Below are 18528 nucleotides of genomic sequence, written 5' to 3' on the forward strand. Positions count from 1 at the left end.
TGAGATTCATCTTATGCTGTATTAGCAATTTTTTCCTTTTTATTGCTGAGTTGTATTCTATTATATGGCTGTATTGTAATTTATTTAACCACTTATTAACTGTTGATAGGCATTATAGTTGTTTCCAGGTTTTGGCTATTACAAATAAAGCTGCCATGAGAATTTATATACTCGTTTTAGAGTAGACATGCTTTTATTTACTCTTGGATAAACATCAAGAATTGAATGTCTGGGTTGTATGGTAAATGTATTTTTAACGTGTTTTGTTTTTTTTGAGGTTTGTTTTTTTTTTTTATGATTTGTAGAGAGAGAGAAGAAGGGGGAGAGAGAGAAACATCTATCAGTTGCCTCCTGCATGCCCCCTACCGGGGATGGAACCTGCAACTCTTGAGCATGTGCCCTGATCAGGAATTGAACTGATGACCTCTTGGTGTGCAGGACAACGCTCAACCAACTGAGCCACACCAGCCAGGGCTTGTTGGAAAGTTTTAAACTACAAATTTAATATCTAATAGATAAAATGATACTCAAATGATATTTCTTCTTGAGTGAGCTTTGGTAGTTTGTATCTTTCAAGGAATATTTTCATTTTTCTTAGTGGTTGAATTTAGTGGCATAAAGTTGTATGTAATATATCCTGAATATCCTTTTTAATCCCTGTAGAATATGAAATGATGTTTCCTTGCTTGTTTCTGATATTGGTAATTTTTCTGTCTACTCTATTTTCCTGGTCATTCTGGCTAAAGGTTTATCACATTTATTGTCATCTCAAAGAACCAGCTTTTAGTTTGTTGACTGAAGTGTGATTATGTGGCACATGACTGAATACTTCTAGATCTCCTATGCCAGGATGTGAGTTATGTTGTCTTACATTTCACTTCTACATATGTTATAAACTCACAATATATTGTTGTTTGGGGCTTAAATAATGTTATCTTTAAATGATATTTTAAAGTTTAAAAAAAGGTCTTTGTATTTATCCATATTCATTACTGGTATTCCCTATTTCTTTGTGTAAATTAAGATTTCCATCTGGTATCATTTACTTTAACATTTCTTATATTGAAGGTCTGCAGCAGTGAATTCTTTCAGCTTTTGTATGTCTAAAGAAGTCTTTATTTTCGTTTTTTGAAATTGAATATAGAATTTTAGGTTGACAGTTTTTTCTTTCAGTACTTTAAAAATGTTTTATCACCTAGTTCTGATTTATACTACTTCCTGGGAGAAAGTCAACTGTCATTCCTATTTTTCCTCTGTAATAATGTGCCCTCCTTTCTCTAATTACTTTAAATATTTTCTCTTCATCCCTAGTTTTAAACAATTAGTGTATACCTTGATGTCATTTTTTTTTTCTCTCATATTTTTTGTTCTTGGCTTTGTTTGCATTGTAGTCTATAAATTTATTGTATTTCTAGAAAACTTTTAGCCATTAATTCTTCAAATATATTTTTCTCCCCCACCCCCTTCCAGTCTCTTTCAGGGATTCCAATTTCATGTATATTCGACTAAGTGAAGTTGTTCCACCACTCATGTATGCTCTGCTTATTGTTTTAGTCTTTTTTTTGTTTTTCATTTCTGTTTTATTTCTACATATTCAAATTACTTCTGCAGTGTTAAATCTGTTGTTAATTCCATCTGGTATATTTTTCATCTTAGATTTTGTAATTTTCATTTCTAGATATTTTGCTGCTAACGCTTTCCTCTACCTTCTTGAGCATATGGATTATAATTATAATTGTTTTAATATATTTAGCTAAAAATTCTATCATTTTTGTTACTTCCAGGTCTGTTCTATTGTTGATTTTTCTATTCAATATGAGTTGTGTTCTTCTGTGCTTTTGCATACCTGGTCATTTTTAATGCATGACAGACATTGTGACTTTTGCTTTTTTGGGTGCTGGATAATTTTGAATTCTTTTAAGTATTCTTGAGCTTTGTTCAGGGGCTCAGTTAAGTTACTTGGAAACAATTTTATTTTTTAAAGACTTTTAAGCTTTGCTAGGTGAAGCCAGCAGAGACTTAAATCTAGGACTGATTTTTCCCCATTACTGAGTGGTATTATTGTTCACATGCTCCTTTCCCCAGTTTGAGGTTGTTTCCTCATATGCATGTGCTGATTTTACTTAGCTGATGGATGACTCAAAGAGAACCTTCTACAGATCTCTGGTGCTCTCTGCGTTCATCTCTCTGCTTTCAAATTCTAGCCTACTTGAGGTCACAGCCCTGTCTTTTTAATTCAGGGAGACCACCAGGCTCTCTGCGTTTTCCTTCCTGCGCTGCAGCCTGGAAACTGTCCAAGCAGTAGGGCAGTCATAAAGCCTACCTGAGATTACTTCCTGAGTTTCTTACTGTCTAGTCTGAAATCTGTTTTTCCATTTCTATTTTCCAGTTCTCATTGAAGGCGGGAGAAGGATTATACCTGTTAATTCACCATGGCCAGAAGGGGAAGCCTTACATACATAATGTATCTCTTACATACCATTTTTTTCATGTTTTCATTTTTTCTGGCGTAGGATGCTTTCCTTTTTGATTAAATTTTTAATGCCTGTTCAGCCCAGAATTTAACTTGGATGAACCTCATTTATGAAGCTTTCCATGATCTCCACTGATAGAGATAATTATTTCCTTTTCTGTATTTCAGATTCCCTTAGTTTCTGGTACTTCTTTATATAATACTTTGTAATGAATTATTTATCTTTTGTTCCAAATAACATGTTACAGGCATTCTGCTAAGTATTTTATCTTATTTAATTTAAACCTCATAGTACACATATGAGGTTGTTGCTTTTATGATCCCCTCAGAGTGCCAGTGCCTGGCTTGAAATAGATATTTTAATAAATTTATGAATGCATGACGAAGATAATTGAAGTACATCCAGAAGAAAGTGATTAGAGTGTTGAGGGGGACTCAAAATGATGTCATTTTGGAATTGTTTAAGGAACTGGAGATGTTTAGCCTGGAGAAAGAAGACTCTGGAACCTGAATACCATCTTCAAATGTTTTGAGGGCTGTCACATCGAAGAGGGATTAGATGAGTTCCCTATGGCCCCAAGGAGGTAAAATTAGGACTAGTAGGTGAAGGCTATAGGGAGATACTGTGTCTTCATTAAAGAGAGAATATTTAATAAATAGGGCTCTCTAAAAGTAGATTTCCTTGGTAATTTCTTTTTACTGGATACAATCACTGACGTCGCATGTCCACTTAATAGAGTCAGCTGTAATGGAACAATGCTGGACTTGAAGTTTACTCTAGGCTTTTAAAATCCCATCTCTACTACTTACTAACAATATGAACATCGTAGAATCTAAGTGTCAGTTGCAGAGTATCTGACATTGCCTAGCCCAAAGTAGGCACTTAATTAGTACCCTTCCTCTTGGTGGCCAAACATTGAAAAGGTATTTTCAGTTTTCAGAGGTGATTTAGGTAACGAGTATATCTGTCTGAGATGATATGATTCTTTGGAAAACTTTGGTTTGTATATATTAATTTTATTCTTTTTTTCTGTATGTTCTTTGTCATTTATTACCACATTTATGTTACAGCTATTTATTATTTTCCTAAGTAATCTTAAAAATAGTTACGAGGTTAAGTCTGAGATGAAAAACATTTTTCATATACTTCTTGTGACCGTGAGCATAGAAAAATTCAAGTTCTCTGCTTCGTAGGGCACACAGGTGTTGTTCTCGTGTGCCAGTTTATTTCTTTTGTTAATTTAGCAAATTGTTTTGATGTGTCTGTAATATGCCAGGCCCTATTAGTGACTGGGGATGCAATAGTAAATAATGAATCTGCAATCTCCTAGGAAAAAACAGACAAATAGTGAAAATACACTGTGATAAATGTTATAATAGATTGAATGTAGGGTGTTACGGATGCACATAGAAGATTATCCAACATTGTCTTAATAAAGCTTAGGGTATCAGGTGAAGTATCATGGGGGGAAAGTAATGTATAAGCTGAGACCTGAGGATCCGTAGGAGTTATTCAGGCATAGAATATTGGGAAGTGGAATACTCCAGAAAAATATCTACCAGACAAAAAGAACATGCCATGTTTGGAGAACTGAAAACCTTTAGTACTTTTGGAACGTGGACTTCGGTGGAGGGGTGACAAAAGTTGAGACTAAAGAGCCAAGCAGAGACTAGATTATGAACGGCCTTGTGACTAATGTTTGAATCTAGACTTTACCATAAGGAAAATAAGAAACCATTGGATTTGTTAAAGCAGGAGAATGATTTGACCAGATTTGCACTTTAGAAAGATCATTCATCTTTCTTAGCAGGAAGTTAATTGGTAATGCTGTAAAATTGAAAAAAATCACGAAATAAAATTATAAACAGGTTATTGAGAAATAAGGGGGTAAATATTAGACAAAATAACTAGAAGAATGAGGAGTGGGAGTTGGGGTAGGGAAGAGGAAGGTCAGGGAACTGACTTTCTTTTTTTTTTACTCCTATAAATACTATAGAGGGATTTGACTACTTACAGTGTAGCATAGTGGTTAAGAGAATGGATGCTAAGACCAGACTGCCTGGGTTGAATCTTGCCCCCACTCTTTATAAGTTACTTAATTTCCCTATGCTTAAGTTTTCCTCTCTGTAAAAATGGGAGTAATAATAGAACTCATCTGTAGAATGTTTGTGAGGATTAAATGAATTAGTACAAGTAAAACACTAAAACAATGTGTGGTGCATAGTAAACATTCAGTAAGTTACATATCAGTACTATTTAAATATTGATATACAAGGAGAATAGACAAATTTACAATCATAGTGGGGGATTTTTTAAATGTTGCTTTTAATAATCAAGAAAACAGGCAGACAAATCAGAACAGGTGTAGATTTCATCAACATGATTATTAAAATTAACCTAACGCATATGTAAAGAACGTTTTATCTAAAAAATAACAACTGTAGAATATGCATTCTTTTCAAGAACACATAGGACATTTATAAAATTGACCAGAGAAATCTTCAAATATTAAAGAGTAAAATCACAGATTATGATGTCTATTCACAATGCTTTTAATCTAGATGTTAACACAAAAGATAATTAGAAAATTCCCCCTTAAAATCAGAAATTTAAAAGAACACTTTAGATTAACCCGTAAGTCAAAAAAGAATCAGTTAAAATTGGAAAATAATAAATACTGTATCAAAATTTGGGATACTGTTTAAGATCAGTTGAAGTTTTCCATGTGTAGTTTAGAAAAGAAAACCTGAAAATCAATGTGTTCTTATTTAGAAAACCAGGAAAAAAAGAAAATAGAAGAATAGAATTTACTAGCATAGGAAACATTTCAAAGGCCAAGTTCAGGGACATCAGCCGGCCAAAGTCTAGCCCTGTAAGCATGCTTAAAGTTCAGACCTATGTTAACTTTTTCCTGCTCAATAAGGATGTGAAACTACAAGGGCTCTGATACACTACCAGGAAGGTAGAGTAAGTTGATATATCTACTTTAAAAAATGGTTTGGCATTATCTAATAAAGTTAATCTTGCATTTCTTCTCTAGTGTAAGCACTATAGAAACTGTGACTCGTGTACCAGGAGACATATATGAGAATGTTCATGGACTTGTTATAGGCAACTGTGCAAAACTATAGAATAGTTAAATGATGATATATTATTACAGTAGAATGGCACAATACAATAGAATACACCAGAAATGAAAATGAATAGCTACATGTAAAACATAAATATAATTTCATTCAAAAGAAGCAAGACATAGAAGACATTCAAAATGATTCCATTTAAAAAGTTCCAAAACAGTTCAGGGATACACAAATAAAGGTGGTAAGACTATATAATACACTGTTTCATACATACCAGAGTAGATGTTCAATAGATATTTGATGAATAAATGGATAGTTTTTATCTCTGAAATATATGGTTATTACCAATTTCAAAAGAAAAGTTTGGGTTTGATTATATTTTGTAGGGAGGAAGGAAGGAAATAAAAATAGCTTGTGCTTATGAAGTTCTTTTCTGACTAAACAAGAAATCCCTTTTCAGGTTTTTTTTATTGAATATGAATATCTGAAATACGGAAATTAAATAAACATCTGTTTTTAAACAAATATACATTAAATCAGTGTGTGTGTGTGTGTGTGTGTGTGTGTGTGAATTCCAAAAGAAATACTGGCAACCCAAGGAGTTCTGGAATTATTTGTTACTTATACTGAACTCATCTGTCAAATGATTGTCATTACGAATCTGTTGGAATGTCCATTATCTTCAAAAACTGGTGTAGTATCAAATGTATCGCTGTTTTGTTTTTCAAATAAACTCTTATTACTGGCTTTATTACTGTATCTAACTTTAAAAATTGCCAATGTGTATTTTTTGAAATTCCCGCCCTCATACTAACTTGTGACTGTTAGGATGAGTGACTTAACAAGGTCCTTTAGAGATGTACTTTGTCAGCTTTTATAGTTAAAATAATATTTGAAAACTGCTTACTTTTAAGTCATCTAAACTCTAAGAAGGGAACCAATTGTTTGCTTCTGAGATTATGTTTACAGTGAAAGACCTAAAGTGGAAATGGCAAATTCAAATGCCTATTGTGGCCATGAAGTAATAAATGAGAGAAGCCGGTTGGGAATTGTGGCAAGTCTCTATAGAGCACAGAGTCCTTCCTATCTAATTAGGCAACTCCTACTCCATTCTGTCTGTTGTCATGAAGGAATGTAGACCTTGGTGCCAAATATAATTTTTGAAAATGTGAAATATTTAGCAATTAATTCAGAAAATTTAAACATCATGCAAATGATCCAGAACAAGTCTGCAGGCGGATTCTAGTTGCCAGGCTGTTTGCTAACAACTTTAAAGGGACATATAATTTTGATGAAGTAATTTATTGTTTTTCATTGTTTTTTACATATAGTCGACAGAGGTACGTTCTTGGAGACACAGCAATGCAGAAGATGGCCAAGTCCCATGTTTTCTTAAGTGGTATGGGTGGTCTTGGTTTGGAAATTGGTAAGTAGTACTTTTTCACAATTTTACATGACACTTTCGAGCATAATTTAAAGATTTAACACCTTCCCTATGTATTATTTCTATAAAGAAAATTAAATTCAAAACCTTGATCTGGTTTAGTTTTGATTCTTTTGGCAAAACTACTTCACATTACTGTTATATTCTTCCACAAGGAACCAGTAATGACTCTTGGTTCTCTTTGTGATGTTAATAACCATTTATGATCATTCTCTGTACTTGTTAATTCATTCTGGTAGAGCATACGTACATATATTTATAACAATATGTTTGGAAAAACACACTAAGATTTTAAGAGTGATTATCTCAGTGTGATATGATTGTGGAAATTTTTATTTTATTTTTTGTTAACCTGTATCTTCTTAGGGACTTATATTTCTTAAGTAGTAAAAAAGTTAAAATTATATAGTCAAAGATGCGATGAAGCTCCATGAAGACATATCTATTGTGTACTCCTAATATTAAGCTATTTTTTCTTTTTCTTTTAGCAAAGAATCTTGTTCTTGCAGGAATTAAGGTGAGTAAATATCCTTGGTAGGAAGAATTATTTGTTATAAACTTTTTTTTTCTTTTTTGCTTATCAGTAGTGGTAATACTGTTTACACTTTGACTTAGTTATTGTTTTTTCATTTAGTAGCAAAATTGTTTTAATAATTCTACTTCAGTCCTTTTAAAAAATTTTTTTATTGTAGAAAATTTTTTATTTAAATAAAAATAGAACAGTTTTGACAAAACCCCATATACCCATCACGCAGCTACAATTATCAACTCATAGACAAATTTACATTTATTTTCATGTATGTCCTTCTCATCCCTCTCTAGCCCCCCCATACCAAATTATTTTGTGTACATCCCAGACATCCTAATATGTAATCCTTAAATATTTTAGTATATAGCTCTAAAAGATAAGGGTCCCTTTTGAAAATGTAACCACAATACCATTTTCTCACCTAAATAATGGAATTTCATTGTATTTGTCATCTATTGCTGCAAAATAAATTACTCCAAAACTTAGCAACTTAAACAACAGAACCTATCTCAGTTTCTGTGGGTCAGGAATCAGCACAGCTTAGCTGGTTCCTCTGTTTGAGGGTCTCTAGTAAGACTCCAATCAAGATATTAGCAGGGTCTGCAGTCATTTAGGTAAGGATCTGCCTCCCCAGGTCGCTCAATAGTTACTGACAGGATTCAGTGGCGAAGTTGTGCCACTTCACATTCCCACCTCAGTTCTTTTTGGAAACGAGTTAATCAGAGGTCATCCTCGATTCCTTGCCATGTGGCCCTCTCCATAGGGCAGTTTGCTTCATCAGAGTAAGCTAACAAGATAAGAAAGGGAATGTTGTAACAAGAACAATTAGTCTTTTGTAACCTAATCTTAGAAGTGAAATTCAATCCCCTGTGCTGTATTCTTTAAAAGCAAGTCACTAGGTCTGGTTTACACTCAAGGGGAGGGAATTATACAAAGGCCTGAATACCAGGAAGTGAGAATTATTGGGGCCATCTTAGAAGCATACCTGCCACAATCATTAAATATCTAGTTAGAGTTCAAATTTTCCCAATTATCTTATGAGATTTAAAAAAAAATTTTTTTTGTTCTAATCAGGATCCAAGTAAAGTCCATATACTAAACTTGTTTTCTTTTAATTTATAGATTTCCCTTCCCTGATTTTTTCCCTTGCAATTTGTTAAAGAAAGCAGGTTATTTATCACATGTATCTCTACCTCTGTATTTCCTATAAACTGGTAGTTATATTAAGACAGATTCATATTTGATTCTTGTGGCGCCACTACTTCACAGGTCATGTTTTGTTCTACCATCAGGAAGAAATAATAATATGTTGTCTCTCTTTTTGTGGTTATTACTAGCTATTAATGATTATTGCCTAGATTCATTATTTTATTAGGGGCAGTAATACTCTAATTCTGCCATTTTCCTTTATTATCTGGAGTAATATTTTAGAAAGGCAATTTTTCATTCATTACATATTTGGTTCCACTAAAGTGTACATATGTGAAGAGCAGGTAAATGTTTGATATTTTCCCTCTTGCTTTACCAGTTTGCAAATCAGTGGTTTCCTATCATCCCCCAACAGTGGCCAGTGAACACGTGTGTGTGTGTGTGTGTGTGTGTGTGTGTGTGTGTGTGTGTGTGTGTGTGTGAACATCATGACAGACTCATCGATTTAAAGTGGCCAGTGAACACGTGTGTGTGTGTGTGTGTGTGTGTGTGTGTGTGTGTGTGTGTGTGTGTGTGAACATCATGACAGACTCATCGATTTAAACAAATTTGTTTTGATCCATTGTAGCTGTTATTCTCATTGATGCTCAGATTGTTTCATCTTTGCTTATTGGGATCTTCTTCAAGTTCTTGAGTCCTTTGGCATATCCCACTAGTCTTTGATTGTCACTGGTTGTAAAGTTTTTTCAGCATAACAATTACAGTATTATTAATAACAATAATGATTACTGTTGAAAACAGTTGTAAGACACTTTTTTTTAACCCTTAGAATATATCCCATCTGGATTTGTCAGAGAAATTAACTGGGGGTTTTTAAGTCACTTTAAATCATTCCTTTGGGTAGTTATGCAACAAATTCAATAGACAGTTTTATCCATTTATTTTTGCTTTGAATTTTTAGGGATTGCTTTTTAAATTTAATTTAGTATTAATATACTAAATAATTCAAAGTCAGTTTTTTAAAAAAAGAATATTCACATAAATCTAGCTTCTCTGTACCCTATACCCTCCTTTCCTTGTTAGGTAACCCCCTTTTTTCATTTGTTTTTAAATATAAGCAAATGTATACAGATAAATGTCACAATCTGTATGTTTGTTCATATTTATTCCCACCTACCTTTCTTAGATAAAGTGCGGTATTTTCCTCTACCTTGCTTTTCATCACATAGTAGCATATCCTGGGATTACCCCCATAGTGGTAATATATAGTTCATTTTTTATACCTGCATAGATATACATTTTGTTGATGTAGCATATATTATTATGCCCATTTCTTCAGTGTTGGGTGTTTTGATTATTTCCAGTCTTTTGCTATTATAAATAATGTTGCAGTTAATACTCTTATACATGTCTCTTTGTATTTTTCCCTGTGTGTCTTGGGTATAGAGTTTTAAAAGTGGGATTGCTATATCAAAGTATAAATGTGCATGTCATTTTGCTAGAGATTGCAAAATTCCTTTCCGTTGAGGTTGTGCAGCTTAACATTTCCACGATTGAAAATGCCTGATTCACCTCATTGTCATCAATGGAGTATATTGTCAAATTTTTGGATTTATGCCATTCTAAAGAATGAGAAAAGATACTTCATTCTTGAGCAAGATTGAACCCGCTTAAATATTTTACAGGGCCAAATGCATTTCTTTTTCAGTATGATTCGTGTTCATATACCATGCCCTTTTTTTTTTAATCCTCACCCCAGGGAGGGCCCTGGCTGGTGTGACTCGGTTGGTCGGAACATTCTCCCATGCACCGGAAGGTCATGGGTTCATTTCTCGGTCTGGGCACATGCCTGGGTTGAGGGTTTGATCCCTACCAGGGCGCTTACGGGAGACAACCATTGCTGTGTCTCTCACATCAATGTCTCTCTCTCCTCTCTCTCTTCCTCCCTCTCTAAAAAGTCAATAAAAAAATTTTTTTTAATTAAATCCTCACCTGAGAATGTGTTTTTATGTATTTTTAGAGAAAGAGGAAGGGAGAAACAGAGAAACATCAGTCAGTTGCCTAGCCTGTACACACCCCTCTTAGGGATTGAACCCACCACCTTTTGGTATACAGGATGATTGCTCCGATGAACTGAGCCTCCACCTGGCCAGAGCCCGTGCCCCCTTTTTTAAAATTAATATCCGTAGCCTGTAATACAAGCTACAAAAATTTTTTCCAGGTAGTTATCTTTCTTACTTTGAACATGGAACATTCAAAAATGTTCATGTGAATTTTCTTTATTTTTATATGTTGATTTATCTAGCATGCTACTTTTCCTAAATTTAAATTCTCTTACTGTTCAAAGTACTTTTTTCATTAATTTTTCTGGTTTTCCCGATAGGTATAGTCATTTCATCTGTGAATAGATCTAATTTACCTCTTTCCTAATTCTTAAACCTTTAATTACTTTCTGTTGTTTAATTACACAGGACAGTAATATAGTGTACATAGTGTTGTAGATAGTGAACATCTTTGTCTTATTTTGAATTTAATACATACTTTCCTCTTTTTTGAAGGCACTTACAATTCATGATGTAGAAAAATGCCAAGCATGGGATCTAGGAACCAACTTCTTTCTCTGTGAAGATGATGTTGTTAGTATGAGAAACAGGTGAAGATATTTTGATGTATTATCATAGGATTTTTTTTTTATTCTTGCAATTACTTAGAATATTATCTGTTCCCAGAACACTAGTTCAGTTGTAGTTGTTTAGCTCATTACCATGAAGTCACACTACCATCAATAAATAAGTATTGACATATACTTATTTAATTACTTCTATTTGTCAGATTTTTAATACATTCACATTGCTACCTAGGAATGAATTTTTTTCCTTTTTTTTTTTTTTTTTTTTTTGATATGTCTTTATTGATTTCAGGGAGAGGAAGGGAGATGGAGAGAAAGAGATAGAAACATCAATGATGAGAAGGTCATTAATCAGCTGCCTCCTGCATGCCCCCTACTGGGGATTGAGCCAGCAACCCAGGCATGTGCCCTGACTAAAATTGAACCTCGATCTCCTGGATCCTAGGTCGATGCTCAACCACTGGCCATGCTGGCTGGATGGGAATGAATTTCTTTAAGATTGTTAAAGGAGGCCTTTATTATTGCTGAATATTAAAAGACTTAAGGAGTTTGGAGCTTGAAACTATAAGGGTACACTTTGAGATTGTGTCTTACCATGGAATACAACAATATGCTACATCTCAAGGTTGTGTAGTTATCTCTAAATATAAATAAATTTCAGCTTCTTTTTTCTTCTACAGTTTATTAAATTTCCATTGAAATTTTATAACATTTAGATTCCTCTGATGTAAAAGTGTCCAAGTTTGAGAGATTGAGTACATTGAATGAAAGAATACTAAAGGTCATTTCTTTTTTTTTTTTAAGGGCTGAAGCTGTTCTTCAACATATTGCAGAACTAAATCCATATGTTCATGTCACATCATCTTCTATTCCTTTAAATGAAACCACAGATCTCTCCTTCTTAGACAAATACCAGGTTGGTGCCCCATTTAATATCAAAGGTTATTGGCATATTTCAAGGCAAATTATTATTAAGTATTAATGTGATATAACTAATTTAACCTAGTCTGTTGAGCAGAACAAAAAATTTTAGGACAAAAGACTTCCTTTAGAATAATATATTTCAATTGTTTCATTTTTGGCAAAGGGCCTATGAACTTCGGACAAAGCAATTACATCAGTCAGCTATTTTCACAGTAATGTGCATAAATCCACCAAAATGCAACGGTTTATAGCATCATGCATTATGTATTTGCATGTCAATTGGAGTTCAGCTATTCTAGGTTGAACTTGAACTCAAGTCTGAGTTCTTGTGCCTCTCTTCTGGGATCAGGGAGCTACCTAGGATGTAGTCTCAATGGCAATTGCAGAAATGCAAAGGGGCAAGCATATGTCAGTCTTCTGTGTTACTTCCATTAATAATACATTAGCCAAAGCAAGTCACAATCAAGCCCAAAATCCAGGAACAGGAAAGTACACTCTTCCTAAGGTTTTTGGGTAAAAGGTGGCATATAATCCAATTACAGAAGAGTAAAAAAGGGGGATCTACCTTAAATAACCTTAAAAAATAAAAATTCTAAGCACCGTGGATGTTCTAAAAGTGACTAGATTTACCCTGATTTTTCCTGTGATTAGATTATTATGTTACTGTCTAGGAAAAGGCTCTCTACTTTAGACACTTGTGTGTCCTCACAACAAGCAATTCTCAACTCTCTCTGGCTGAGAATTTTGTAGCGTTAATGGGATAAGTTAGATTCAGTATATACTCAGAATTTTTTTTTAAACATGTTTTTATTGATTTCAAAGAGAGGAGGGGAAAGAGGGAGAGAGAAACATCAATGAGATAGAGACATCAATCTGCTGCCTCCCGCACCCCCCCTACTGGGGATCGAGCTCAAAACCCAGGCATGTTCCCTGACTGGAATCGATCTAGCATCCTCTTGGTGCCTGGGATGACGTTCAGCTGATTGAGCCACCCCAGTAGGGCTGTACTCAGTTAGAATTTGGTTTTACCCTGTTTACAAGCTAAGTTAACCTGTTTCTATTTGATGGAGCTGGCAGAATACATGAGGTTACAGACTTAAGGACTTTACTATTCAGAACATGGTAAGAACTACAAGTATTATATTTGCCTCATTTCTCCTTGCCTTCCTCCAGATCCTACTAGTGAAATGCACAGAGCACATGTAGTGGGTTCCTTTAGGAGAGAGGAACACTGAGCTTGGTCTTACTGTTTTACAGCAAGCAGTAAACAAGCTTGCTTCTTTGTGTCCCAAAGGGGGGAGATGTTACCTCATTCCTCAAGTTGTTTGAGACATATACTATTCCTGAGAAATAGTGCAAGGAAAAAATGATCAGAACCTTGAATTCATGGTGTACCTAGTGAGATGTATTAAAAGTGAGGCACCCATGGAGAAATATCTCCTTGCAGGAAGCACGCCATATTCTGAGCTAGATAAATAACACTAAATTAATACCTAGATATTTGTAGTGAAACTAAGTTATACAAATCATGGAAACCAGCAGCAGGGGAAGCTCTGGATGAGTCTGGCTCTGCTAATGACCCTAAGAAAGTATTTGATCTTTATCAGTCTGAATGACTTACGATAAAATCTGATTATAGAACCTCAACTTATCTCACAGGGTAATGATAAAAAATAAATTAAGCATTGAAAATTATAATTTGCTATTTATTACAGAACTTGGTGGTTTCACTAATGAAACTGTAGTAAAGCAAAAGTAGTTATATTTGTGAATCTGTTGAACGTCTGAAATAAAAGAAAGCTAAGCCAACTAATGTATCTCTTTAAAAGTGTTACTGTTACCCCTTTAAGCAAGCATTTTTAAATAGCGTCCTGGTGACTAGGTTTGTGTTTTCATGGCAGTGACAGACAAAACAAAAACTCTAACCATTTGGAGTACATAAGAACCACATAGGAAATTAAAGTTTGTTTCTAATTATGAAGCCTATGAGGGTAATTGGATTTAGTGTGAGCAGGTTTTCCCTTGTCTATGTTATCTTCGCTTGTTATTCCATATCTCTGAAGACACCTTAGAACGGACTACAATAGAATAATTTTTTTTATAAGGAAAAGAGTGTATTTTTAGCGTAATGCAAATTGAAATGCTTCCAATTTAGAAGTTGTACATTACCAAAATAATTGTGTATTCTCTACTCTTTAATTTCTTGTTTTCTTCTCAACAGTGTGTGGTATTGACTGAGAGCAAACTTCCATTGCGAAAGAAAATCAATGAGTTTTGCCGTTCTCAGTGCCCTCCAATTAAGGTAATAGTATCATTTAATAATGACATGTAGTTAACCAAAGGAAGAACACTTGCACTATTACAATTTCTAGCTTTTCATTGGGTTATATAAGAAGCTCTTTTTATATGAGGACAATCACAATAATATTTTTTTCTTTAAGTTTGTTGTCACAATTATTTTATATTTTTAAAACTAAGATCTAAATTAGGTTTATAAGGAGATTGCCAAAACTAAGGAAGAATGAAGATTAGAAATAGAAAGGATGATAAATATTGAATTCATCATCCAACTTTAAATGTGGTGTGATGATGGTATGTTTGTTCTTTTAACAAATTCATTAAGCGTTTACAGTTCTAGACACTAGGAATACATTAGTGAATAGGATGTACAAATTTTTCTACTCTTGAAAATTACTTTCTAATAGGAAAGATATATGATAAACAAGCAAAAACAATACATAGTTTCAGGTCCTATCAAGAAAAGAGCTAGGTAAAGAATAGAGTATAATCTCATGTCAGGACAGGGACCCGTGCCGGTTCTCTTAGATTAAATATCAGAGAAAGTCTTTTCTGAGATGATGCTTGAATAGAGCCCTGAATAATGAGGAAGAGCCAGCTAAGTACACATCTGGGGAGGAGCAGTAAAAGCAATGAGAAGTACAAGTGTAAAAATTCACTTGCTGTGTTTGAGAAACAGCAGGAAGCAAGCAGGACCAGAATGGGAGTTTGGATAAAGAGGAGAGAGTAGTAGGAGTAAAAGATACCAGAAGATTAGGTTGGAGAAGTAGTTGGAAGACCATTTTCTTATAGATCAGAGTTGAGAATGTCTGAGCTTTAAGACTGTGAATTTTTGTTTACTTTATATTTTTAAAAGTTCATTCTGGTTGTGCTGTATGGAGAATAGCAGTTTTTAAAGTGTGGTCCAAGGACACTGAGACCCTTTCATAATATTTCATGTTACTAAGATGTTATTTGCCTTTTTCACTCTGATTGATTCTCTTACACATTGACGTTTCCAGTCTTTCATGTGTGGACATTGCTCTGACAGCTAATATGGGGGGGGGGGGTGCGTGGGTGCACGCGCGTGTTCTTGTGCTTGAAATGTTTTTCAATTTTAATTTCTGACACAATGAATATCAATAGGTATAACCGACATAGAAGCTCTTTGGGTCCTCAGTAATTTTTAAGAACATGAAGGATCAGTAAATCAAAAAGAAAGAGAACTGTTGAATTACAAGAGTAAAATAGAGGCAGTGAGGCCAATTAGGAACTAATGCACTAATCCAGGTGAGAGATACTGGTGCCTTATTCAGGAGAGGTGTGAATAGGGATTGTGAGTTACTGAATTTGTTTAAAAAAAAAAAGACTGCCAGAACTTGAGAGTAGATCAGTGTGAGCTGTGAAGAAAAGAATGATGAAGAGTAACTTCCAGCTTTTGTTCCAGACAATTACGTAGGTAGTGGTGACATTGGGAATACTGGAAAGAGGTTTGATGAGAAAACTCAAAATTCTTCCCCTGCAATTGAATACGTATTACTAACTTCACCTCCTTTGTGGGTCATTTGTTTCTTTAGAAACAGCTAGTTTGAAATGGCCACTAAGCCAAAATTAAACTATATAAAATGGGTGTGCTGAAAATTTTTGGATTGTGGTCTTACATAGCATATTTACACTTTGCAGAACGTTTGTGCTGTGGTTCACAATTTAAATTGAGCAGATGAGTAAGATATAGAATGGTCAGTAAACTTATAACAGGTCATGTAAGTTTTAAAAAATAATTACAGTAGTTTATAAACTAAAATCCTTATTTATGTAGTTGACACACATATTTACATTTTAAAAGTTGTTTTGAAAAGGAAGAAATTGTCCTCAAGTCTGAGCTTTTAAACTTAAATATAAAAGTTCTGTTCAGTTTTATTTCTCATAAAAATGGCTATATGTACCTATTTTGTTAGTAAAGGCAGTACATGATCAAGTAAGAGACAGTGTCAACAACTCTAAAAATAACTGAACACGAAACAATTTCTTTACAGATTTAGAATAGAGAAGAATGTAGTATAATAAAAATCGCTTTTAATAACACATTTATGATTCTGTTGAAGAATCTGATTTTTACCTTTCATTATTTTGATGTACACTGTCAGTTCCTCATCCTCTTTTCTGATGACTCCATTCTCAGTTTTTACCTCTGTTTTATTTTCATTATCTACTGCTTTTGGTGAATGGACACTCCATTCTTTTCTAAAATGAAAAGTAAGAATTCACTGCTAGACCATTAAATCAAGATCATCTGCTTCTTACATTACTGTGCTTGACATTTAGGGCAAGGTAGGAATTTTTGTTATTTAAAAGTCATAGAATGTGTAATTATGATGTGCTGATGTTGCTTCTAATTTGGTAACATTAGATATCTAGTCCCAAATACCAAAATCCTTGATTCCTGAACCAATTTACAGTCAAATAATTTATTCTATTTATGTTTTACTTTATATCCCAAATGATATACTTAATTATAAGTGAAATTATCATAAAAGGGCCTAAGATAGTTTAGCTATTTTTTTCCTTTATATAAATAGATGAACTTGTTTTTATCATTTTACAGTTCATTAGTGCAGATGTACATGGAATTTGGTCACAGTTGTTTTGTGATTTTGGTGATGAATTTGAAGTTTTAGATACAACAGGAGAAGAACCAAAAGAAATCTTCATTTCAAATATAACGCAAGTATGATTGTATATGTATATTGTATACGTATAGGATTAATTTTTTAAGTTGATGTGAATACTATTCTTTTAAAGGTGGTATTAGCAAAATATTGTAATATGCGGTATTTTTCAGTTGTACAAGATTTTAAGGTAATTCATGAAGGAATGTTTTGTTAATTTCTTGATTGCATTATATTAAAGCTAAATTTAAGTTAGACTACTAAAAGAGTATTTCTGATTCCTTCTACCATTATTTAATAACTGGAAGACCAATATTTGCTTATGTCATAAACTTTAATTTTAATTTTGTTCTATGTCATGTTGCTGTGGGACATGACTTGTGATTCAGTGTTTGCTGAATTATTCATTGTGTCAGATCATAGATGTACTATGTCATAAGTCACCTGGCCCTACAGTGTGACTCCAGGAAGATGCACACTTAAGTTATCATAGACAAAACCTGTCATATTTTTAAAACATTATTTGGAGGAGGAAAAATGTTTTAAGAATTAACTAATCTTCAAGTCGAAAGGTCTTTGGTATCATGTCAGCTTAATGGTTTCATTCCCTAAAAAGGAAAAATTATGATTTATTTTTACTCTTTCTTCTTAGCCTGCATCACTAACTTCATTTGCACTTTTTATAAACAGTTTACATTGAAAGCTCCAAAGAAGCCAACATAAGTGAATGATAATATACTTTTAATAGTATTGTGCTTCTCACTTTTTGCTTTATTTTTAAACCCAATGTAATGTTGCCTTTTTTTAAGAAAAATTTATTGAAAAATTCTGTGTGTCTCTCTGCTTATAGAATGGTTTATTATTTAGCCTTATTTACCTTCTGTAGTTGTTTACAGTTTGTTCCTGAGAATATCATGCACTTAGAATAAGCTCCAAAGGAGATTATGAATTCTTCTATTGCATTGGTATTTCCTTTTATTGAATAGAGCAGGAAATATGGCAGTTATCCCTAAAGAATTAAAAAATATCATAAATGTACCCAGTTAAGTTATCTGCAAGGAATTATTTCTCCTTCTTAATAAGTTCCTTGTCAGTTCTATTCTTCATGAGATATTAGCAAAACCACATCACATTAATTTTATCTACATGTTCATGATCATAATTTTATTCTTATCCAAGTCATTAAGCAGCAAGAGAATTTTTAGAATCTACACAATTATAAAAGAGAGATAATTCCATTAGATTTCATGTAGATTAAAGTATTAATCACTCTAATCAAGCAGTGTATAGGATTATGTGCAGTTAGGTACTGTCTGGGCCTTGACCTGTCTCATCCATCCTCTTTGGTGAAAT

The 18528-nt window shown here is 33.6% G+C and overlaps 1 protein-coding gene across 1 annotated transcript in view; it reads left to right on the forward strand.

Moving 5' to 3' along the window:
• Window positions 1–18528, forward strand: part of UBA6 (ubiquitin like modifier activating enzyme 6) — a 68468-nt gene that overhangs the window by 9557 nt on the left and 40383 nt on the right. The window contains exons 3-8 of the mRNA XM_087827156.1: window positions 6886–6980; window positions 7487–7515; window positions 11235–11329; window positions 12110–12221; window positions 14451–14531; window positions 17112–17234. Of these exons, the coding sequence (XP_087683282.1) occupies window positions 6886–6980; window positions 7487–7515; window positions 11235–11329; window positions 12110–12221; window positions 14451–14531; window positions 17112–17234 (535 nt within the window). The remainder of the gene's footprint in view (window positions 1–6885; window positions 6981–7486; window positions 7516–11234; window positions 11330–12109; window positions 12222–14450; window positions 14532–17111; window positions 17235–18528) is intronic.

Source organism: Miniopterus natalensis, chromosome 1, assembly GCF_054644295.1.
Source record: "Miniopterus natalensis isolate mMinNat1 chromosome 1, mMinNat1.hap1, whole genome shotgun sequence".
NCBI classification, from domain to species: Eukaryota; Metazoa; Chordata; class Mammalia; order Chiroptera; family Miniopteridae; genus Miniopterus; species Miniopterus natalensis.